The sequence below is a fragment of the Aotus nancymaae genome, unplaced genomic scaffold (assembly GCF_030222135.1).
Source record: "Aotus nancymaae isolate 86718 unplaced genomic scaffold, 86718_ANA_hifiasm-v0.15.2.pri h1tg000009l, whole genome shotgun sequence".
NCBI classification, from domain to species: domain Eukaryota; kingdom Metazoa; phylum Chordata; class Mammalia; order Primates; family Aotidae; genus Aotus; species Aotus nancymaae.
The window spans coordinates 7,838,900-7,848,445 of NW_026988420.1; the positions used below are offsets into that span (position 1 = coordinate 7,838,900).

Consider the following 9,546-nt stretch of genomic DNA (forward strand, 5'->3'; position numbering starts at 1 on the left):
ATAATCCCTGCAGAACACCTCAAAAGAGTTCTTTACTGTTATTTATTTATTTTTGAGACAGAGTCTCATTCTGTCACCCAGGCTGGAGTGCAGAGGCACAATCTCAGCTTACTGCAACTTTCGTCTCCTGGGTTCAAGTGATTCTCCTGCCTTAGCCTCCTGAGTTGATGGGATTACAGGCATGCACCACCACACCTGGCTAATTTTTAATATTTTTGGTAGAGATGGGGTTTCACTGTGTTGGCCAGGCTGGTCTAGAACTCCTGACCTCAAGTGATCTGCCCACTTTGGCCTCCCAAGGTGCTGGGATTACAGATGTGAGCCACCACGCCTGGGTAAGTGTTCTTATAAGAGTTGTTATTTACAAACGTTTTAGAATTAGTGAAAAAGATGCCTTCTAGGGTTGCTAGGAATTGAATTACTTGCACTAGGAAAACATCAAATAGTACTATCAAAGGTAGTAATCTGCTATCTAAATTGATAGAAAGGGTGGTGTTTTTGGATGGGGCACTACAAAACAACAAGATGTTTCGCTATTTTTGGCTATGATTCTAGAAAGAACATGTTAAGAATAAAAATTAAAAAAAAAAAAAGACTTGGCACGGTGGCTCATGCCTGTAATCCCAGCACTTTGGGAGGCCAAAGTGAGGGGATCACTTGAGGTCAGGATTTTGAGACCATCCAGGCCAACATGGTGAAACCTTGTTTCTACTAAAAATACAAATAATTAGCTGGGCATGGTGGCATGTGCCTGTAATTCCAGCTACTCAGGAGGCTGAGGCAGGAAAATCACTTGAACCTGGGAGGTGGAGGTTGCAGTGAGCCAAGATTGCACCACTGCACTCCAGCCTGGGTGACAGAATGAGAACCTGGCTCAATAAATCAATCTAATTCTAACATAAAAATGTTTTTTTTTAAGCATAAACACAGAATTTTTGTGTCTAACTTCTTTATTTACAAGGTTTTAACATTTTGGACTATTCCTACTGAAATAGTATGTTTTAATGTGGTTCTTTTCTGGAAACACACAATGTCCCAAGATGAACTTGGGACAAAATTGGAACCCTGAACAGACAAATAATGAGCTTCAAAATTGAATCAGTAATAAAAATCCCACCAACCAAAAAAAAAAAAAAAAAAAACTCTTTGTAAGATACATTCACAGCTGAATTGTAGTAGACATATTTTAAAAAATGCTACCAATTCTACTAAAATTATTCTAAAAAATTGAGTAGAGACACCTCCCTAATTCATTCTATGACGCCAACATCATCCTGATACCAAAATCTAGCAGAAACCTGATGCAAAAAGAAAACATTAGGCTCATATCTTTGATGTCCACAGTTGCAAAAATTCTCAACAAAATACTAGCAAACTGAATCCAGCAGCACATCCAAAAGCTAATTTACCATGATCAAATAGGCTTTATTCCTGATCATGGAATGCAAGATTATTTCAACATATACCAATCAATAAATAGAATTAGCCACATAAACAGAATTAAAATAAAAAACTCTGCTATCATTTCAATAGATGCAGAAAAAAAGCTTTCAATAAAACCCAGCATTCTTTCATGATAAAAAAAAATACCCTCAAGAAACTAGGCATCAAACAAACAAACAAAATCACTAAATAATAGGAGCTCTCTGTGGCGAATGCTTATCCAACATCATCCTGAATGGGCAAAAGCTGGAATCGTTCCCTTGAGAAATCGAACATGACGATGGCGCTCATTTTTACCACTTTTATTCAACATAGTACTAGAAGTCCTAGCCAGAGCCATCAGGCAAAAGAAAAAAATAAAAGGCATCCTAATAGAAAAAGAAGTCATCAAATGATCTCTCTTCACTGATGATTCTATTATATGCCTGACAAAAACCCTAAAGGCTGTGCCAAAAGCCTCCTGGAGCCGATAAACAATTTCAGTAAAGTTTGAGAATGCAAAATCATTGTACAAAAATCTGTAGCATTTGTATACAATAACGGTCAAGCTGAGAGCCAAACCAAGAATGCAATCGAATTTACAGTAGTCAGAGAAACAATATAAAATATTTAGGAATCAGATAACCAGGAGGAAATGGTCTGTACAAGGGCCGCTACAAAACATGGCTGAAAGAAATAAGAGACAAAATGAGCAAGTGAAAAAGCACTCCATGCTCATGGATTAGAAGAGTCAATATTATTAAAATGTCTGTATTGCCCAAAGAAATTTAGGGATTCAATGCTAGTCTATCAAACAACCAATTTTAATTTTTACAAAATTAGAAAACAACTATTTCAAAATTCACATGGAACCAAAAATGAGCCTGACTAACCAAAACAATCCTAAGGAAAAAGAACAGAGACAGGTGCATCACATAACCCAACTTAAAACTTTACTGTGAGGCTACAGTGACCAAAACATCATGTTACTGGTACAGAAAAAGACATATAAACCAATGGAACAGAATAGAGAACCCAGAAATGAATTCTCACACCTATAAATATATAATCGTTGGCAAAGTTGGCAAAAATAAGCAATGGCAAAAAGACTCCAGATTCAATAAACGGTGCTGGAATAACTGGCTGTCCATCTGCAGATGAATGAAACTGGATTCCTACCTGTCACCATAAACAAAAATGAACTCAAGATGGATTAAACACTTAAATCTAAGACCACTGACTACAAGTTCTGGAAGAAAACCTAGGAAATAGTTTTCTGAATATTGGGTTTGCCAATGAATTTATGGCTATGTCCTCAAAAGCAATTGCAAGAACAACAGAGGCTGACAAGTGTGGCCTAATTAAACTGAAGAGCTTTTGCACAGCAAGAGAGACCGTCAAGAGATTTAACAGACAACCTACACAGTGGAAGAAAATATTCACAAACTATGCTTACAACAAAGGCATATCATCCAGAATCCAGAAGGAACTTAAATAAATCAACAAGCAAAAAAATAAATAACTGCATTAAAAAATGGGCAAAGGACACAGATAGATACCTTTTATTTAAAGACATATAAGTGACTAGCAAACATATTAACAAACACCTATCATGGCTAATCAGAGAAATGCAAATGAAAACCTCCATGAGATACCATCTCATGGAAGTCCTCACGGCTTACAGAAATACAAACTACCATCAGAAATGACTACAAACCGTCTATAACCAGTAAATCTAGAAGAAATGGATAAATTCCTGGACACTTACACCCTCCCAAGATTCTAGGAAGAAGTTGAATCCCTGAATAGACCAATAATAAGATCAGAAGTTGAGACAGGAATTAATACCCTACCAACCAAAAAAAGTCCAGGACCAGAATTCACCACTGAATTCTCTTCCTTCTGAAACTATTCCAAACAATACAAAAAGAGGGAATAGTCCCTAACTCATTTTATGAGACCAATATCATCCTGATGCCAAAACCTAGCAGAGACACAACTAAAAAAGAAAATTTCAGGCCGATATCCATGATGAACATCAATGCAAAAATCTTCAATAAAATACTGGCAAACCAAATGCAACAGCACATCAAAAAGTTTATCCATCACGATCAAGTAGGCTTCATACTGGGGATACAAGGCTGGTTCAAATTATGCAAATCTATAAATGTAATCCATCACATAAACAGAACCAAAGCCAAAAACCACATGATTATCCCAATAGGTGTAGAGAAGGCCTTGGACAAAATTCAACAGCCCTTTATGGGAAAAACTCTCAATAAAGTAGGTATCAATGAAATGTATCTGAAAATAATAAAAGCTATTTATGACAAACCCACAGCCAATATCATACTGAATGGGCAAAAACTGAAAGCATTCCCTTTGAAAACTGGCACAAGACAAGGGTGCCCTCTCTCACCACTCCTTTTCAACATAGTATTGGAAGTTCTGGCCAGAAAAATCAGGCAAGAAAAAGAAATAAAGTGTATTCAATTAGGAAAAGAGGAAGTCAAATTGTCTCTATTTGCAGATGATGTGATTGTATACTTAGAAGACCCCATCGTCTCAGCCCTAAATCTTCTTAAGATGATAAGCTCCCAGCACTTTGGGAGGCCGAGGCGGGTGGATCACGAGGTCAAGAGATCGAGACCATCTTGGTCAACATGGTGAAACCCCGTCTCTACTAATACAAAAAATTAGCTGGGCACGGTGGCGTGTGCCTGTAATCCCAGCTACTCAGGAGGCTGAGGCAGGAGAATTGCCTGAACCCAGGAGGCGGAGATTGCGGTGAGCCGAGATCGTGCCATTGCGCTCCAGCCTGGGTATCAAGAGCGAAACTCCGTCTCAAAAAAAAAAAAAAAAAGATGATAAGCAACTTCAGCAAAGTCTCAGGATACAAAATCAATGTGCAAAAATCACAAGCATTCCTATACACAAGTAACAGACAAACAGAAAGCCAAATCACGAGTGAACTCCCATTCACAATTTCTACAAAGAGAATAAAATACCTAAGAAATCAACTAACAAGGGACGTGAAGAACCTCTTTAAGGAGAACTCTGAGGCCTGAGGCCTACTTTCCACAGGAACTGGATGCAAGGTACTACAACTCCTTTATCAGGAGGAGAGGCTCTTGCTCCAAGCCTGCCATACAGCGTATGCCCTTTCAGGCAGGGACGCCACCACCTGGGTCTTTGGTTCTTGTCCTCGTCTGGCTGTTTTCCCCTGTACTGCTTCTGTTCTGTGAGTGCTGTAGGCATTCTTCCTACTACAAACTACTATATGGTTATATAGAAGGATTCTATAAATAAGCACTAAATGTGTTAGTGCAGCTCCAACTACAATACCTATATGATTATATAGAAAGATTTTATGGAACTAAGTATGTTAGATATAAGCATTAAGTATCATATATAAGCTAGATATATGTAAGCAGTAAGTTATGCTTCAGGCACTAATTCTATAAACTAATATATGATTGTATACAGAGGATTATACAAAGGAAATAGCTGAGTAATAACACTATAAACTAAGATATTCTTCAGGCACTAATTGTGTCTGGGATCTGGACAGTTCTCCTTCCTCGGTGCCCATGGGGGGTTTTACCCACACTGATAATGTTCTCAACTCTTATTTTTAAAACTTACATTTAGTTAAAGAAAATGTTTTAGGCTGGGTACCGTGGCTCATGCTTATAATACCAGCACTTTGGAAGGCCGAGGTGGGTGGATCAAGAGGTCAGGAGTTTGAGACCAGCCTGGCCAGCATGGTGAAACCCCATCTCTACTAAAAATACAAAAATTAGCTGGGCACATTGGCGGGTGCCTGTAATCCCAGCTACTAAGGAGGCTGAGGCAGGAGAATCGCTTGAACCCAGGAGGCAGAGGCTGCAGTGAGCCAAGACCATGCCATCGCACTCCAGCCTGGGCAACAGAGCAAGACTCTGTCTTATTAAAAAAAAAAAAAAAAGAAGAAAATGTTTTAGTTAAGGAACATAATTCTTTCTTTTTCTTCCCAACTGTTGCTGTGTTGGGCATTTACTCCCATCTAGTTTCTTCTCTGGAATGCACTGATGAGCCACATCTAAATGAAGAGAATGTCTAAATTATAAACTCTTAAGAAAAAAATCTTATGATTTAAAAGATCATAAAGTTTCATTACTAAGCTGTTTACATGATGTTTTAATTGTTTCTAATAAGACACATAACATCATCATTAATACTTTAGTGGAGGCCATTGATGGCTTATTTGCATTTTACAGTTTTTATTACTATAGTTAGTAATAGATGTAAGGAGTGCCTGCCAGGTTTTTCCATGTAATTTTACTATTTTCTCTTGTAGTTCAACAGTATTTTGTATGGACGTACTTTGAGGCTCTGTAAATATCTGATTACTCCTCAGAATTTTACCCACTAGATTTCACATTTCACATTTTATTGATGATTTGTGCTTGAACAATTATTACTATGGTGGTTTCCAAATGATTGTTTTCTTTTTCTTTTCTTTCCTTTTTTTGAGATGGAGTCTCGCACTGTTGTCCAGGCTGTAGTGCAGTGGTGTGATCGCAGCTCCCTGCAATCTCTGCCTCTTGGGTTCAAGTGATTCTCCTGCCTCAGCCTCCTGAGTATCTGGGACTACAGTTGTGCACCACCATGCCCAGCTACAATTTTTGGATTTTTAGTAGAGATGGGGTTTCACCATGTTGGCCAGAATGGTCTCTTATCTCCTAACCTCGTGATCCACCCGCCTCAGCCTCTGAAAGTGCTGGGATTACAGGCATGAGCCACTGCACCCAGCCCCAAATGATTATTTTCTTACTCTTTTATTCTATGTGGATAAACAAAACCAATAAATAGGGTAGAAAGGAAGTTTTATGATTTTGGTGCTCAAATGCCCCCAGATTTGGCCAGTGGTAGTAATTTGAAGCTGACTTCATGTCTTTTTTATCTGTCTTCCTTATTCTTCTAGCACTTTTTTACTTTCTGATTCAACAAGATGTTCCAAGTTTATCTCATATTTTTTCCTGCCCTAGCCCTGGAATGAGTGATTTTTCTTAGAAGCAGAGGTGGAGCCACCGAGGAAGCACAGGACAAGCCCTGCCCAGCACGTGCTCACCAGTCCCCAGCAGAAAGAACTTGCCACATTCAGTGAGGTAGCAAGAAACTAGCAAAAGGCCTTCAGTTCTGGCTGTCTAGGGACAGTCCTCGTGTTCCTGGCTCACCTTTGAATGCTCTGGACCAGTCTCCCAGCAGCCTCTGTGCTGTGTCTCTAGATCTGGGCTCTGCGGGAAGGGCCCTGGGAGACCCAGGAGAACAGGGTGCCTCATCTGCCAAATGTCCCTCCCTTCCTCCCACTCTGAGGCTCAGGAATAGGCTTGATTGTGTGTCCAGGTAGTGCCAGGCCACCTCATTGTCTTGAGATGGTCTCAGAGGGCCTTGAGAGGCAAGTGTGAAGCCAGGCACCTGGAGCCTGAGGCCGACTGTCCCTCCCTGTGTCCTGGAAGAGGGTCCTTGTCAAGAGAAGACCCCCAGGACCTGACCTGTGGATGCATTGGCAGAGAGAGAGGGTCTGTGGCCTGAGGGGATGTTGGAAGGGGACTTGGAGCACCACTGCTCAGGGGCCTGGTCATCAGGACCTGATCAGCAGGAACCTGCTTAGTGGTAGCCTCTTCAGTGAAGGCCTTGTCAGTGGGGACCTGGAGACCTAGTCACTAGGGGCCTGGTCAGTGGGACCTAGTCGGTGGTGGCCTTGCTAGTGGGACCACTCAGTTGGAACCTAAACAATGAAAACCTGGTTGGTCGGGGCCTGAATAGTTTGGGCCTAGTCAGTGGGGGTTGGGTCAGCAGGAACCTGGTAAGTTGTGGTCTCATCAGTGGGGGCCTCGTCAGTGCTGGCCTTGTCAGCATAGGCCTGGTCAGTGGGGACTGGTCAGGGGGAATTGGTCAGGGGTCTGGTCCATGGGATCTATAAAGTGGGGTCCTTGTTAGGGAGGCATGGTCAGTGGGGGCCTAGTCACAGCAGGGAACTATCTGTGGAGAATTGTTCAGTTGGGGGTCAGGTCAACGTGAACCTGGTAAATTGTGGTGTTGTCAGCAGGGACCTAGGTTGGTCTGGTGGACCAGTGGCCTGGTCAGTGGGGCCTTGTCAGTGAAGCCTATTGAGTGGAGGCCTGGTCAGGGAGACATGGTCAGTGGAGACGTGGTCAGTGAGGACCTGGTCAGTGGAGGTGTGGTCGTCAGGGACCTGGTCAGTGGAGGTGTGGTCAGTGACGACGTGGTCAGTGAGGACCTGGTCAGTGGCGGCGTGGTCGTTAGGGACCTGGTCGGTGGAGGCGTGGTCGTTAGGGGCCTGGTCGGTGGAGGTGTGGTCATTAGGGGCCTGGTCAGTGGAGACCTGGTCAGGGGTATCTGGTCAGCAAAGACCTGATCAGTGGGGTCCTGGTCAGTAGGAACCTGACCAGCAGTGGCCTGGTTTATGGGACCTGGTCAGCTGGCCGCTGTGTAACTTCAGGGAGGGGGCTTGTCCTTGGAGCCTCCTTGCTTCCATCTGTAGGGAAGGTGAGTCCTGGCACCCTGGAGGGCTGCTGGGAAGAGAAGATAAAGAGATGTGTTGACTCTAACCCTGCCAGGCAGTCCTAGCACTCACATACTACCTGGCTTACCTAAGCAACAATCCTGCATGATCTTCACATGTACCCCAGAACCTAAAGTACAAAAAAAAAAAAAAAAAATCTTGTTAACGGTTCTGATAAATATCTTTTACCTTGTCTAATTTTTCTTTTTTGAGATGGAGTCTCGCAGGCTGGAGTGCAGTGGCATGATCTCAGCTCACTTCAACCTCTACCTCTGGGGTTCAGGCGATCCTCCCACCTCAGCCTCCCGAGTAGCTGGGATTACAAGCCTGCACCACCATGCCCAGCTAGTTTTTTTTTTTTTCTATTAGCAGAGACAGGGTTTTACCATGTTGACCAGTCTGGTCTTGAATTCCTGACCTCAAGTGATACGCCCACCTTGGCCTCCCAAAGTGCTGGGATTACAGGTATGAGCCACCGTGCCTGGCCTCTTTTACTTCAGTCATATGTCCACTTTTAGTAGTAAAATCCCAAAAGAGAATGTTGTTTTTAGGAGTATGTTTAACTAAAAAACTATTTCCTTTTACTTTTGGGCAATTCTTGACAGAAGGTAAGCAAACTAATGTTGCACGATAAAGCCCCCCTCAAGTATCTCATATTTAAGCAAAGACCTCAAATCATAGTCTGTGGCTTTATTGCAGCTCTCCTTCAAAACATATCTGTGACTGAGGAAATCCCTATTGTTCTATCAGTCTAAAGAAACGACAGGACAGCGATTAGACTTCTAAGTACTGGTGGGTTTAGAGCCCCAGATAGTCCATATGCAGACTACTCTTGTTTGTTTTAATAAAGACTGGTCCAAAGGCTCACGTTTTCACAGAAGCTACAGTTTTTCAGTTCCAGGAACAGGTAAAGATGGGCAACCCCGTGATCCATAAAATCCAAGAGTGACGGCTCAGAGTCAGGACCATTTCTTGGTGACATTGAGATGGTCGAGCTGGTCCACAATGAATCTATGTGGGGGGAACTTGGAAGTGGCGGCCGCCTTTAAGGCCTCGAAGGCCTCCTTCCTGCGCACCGCGGCGTGGCCGTGCTCCTGCTCCCGGGTCATGTAGGGCATGCTCAGCCAGTAGTGGTTCTCCGCTTCGATCTCCAGGCGGCGGATCATGTTCTGCTTGGCGCGCGACGACACGAACCGCGGCCGCCGGTGCTTCCCGATCCACTGACGGCCGGGAATGCGGCTGTGGCAGAAGAGCGCAGTCAGGAACATGGTGCCTGCGGAGGAAAGGGACAGGCTTTACGGACGCGAACTGGCGCGGCCGGGACAGGACAGGGCAGCGGGCGCGCGCTCCGGCTCACGCCTACGGAGTTCCCGCACCGCCTCCCCTCAAGAGAAGCGGAGAGCCCAGCTAAGGCCGGCAGGTGACGAAGGAGCTTCCCAGAGCACCGAATACGCTCCAGTACTCACCAGCCGGCTCACTCAGGAATCCCCCTCTCCGCGGCCGCTGGCAGTGGCGGAAGCGCACCCGTCTCGCGCGGTCTCCTGACACCCGGG

General features: G+C 43.6%; 1 protein-coding gene across 1 annotated transcript; it reads right to left on the minus strand.

The window, feature by feature from the left end:
* Positions 1-8,668: 8,668 nt before the first annotated feature.
* Positions 8,669-9,514, minus strand: MRPL57 (mitochondrial ribosomal protein L57). Its single transcript, XM_012442167.3, has 2 exons — positions 9,460-9,514; positions 8,669-9,266 (listed from the first exon to the last, which is right to left on the minus strand). Exon 2 carries the CDS (start codon positions 9,259-9,261, stop codon positions 8,953-8,955), a length of 309 nt encoding a protein of 102 aa, XP_012297590.1. The 5' UTR covers positions 9,262-9,266; positions 9,460-9,514; the 3' UTR covers positions 8,669-8,952.
* Between the last annotated feature and the right edge of the window lie 32 nt (positions 9,515-9,546).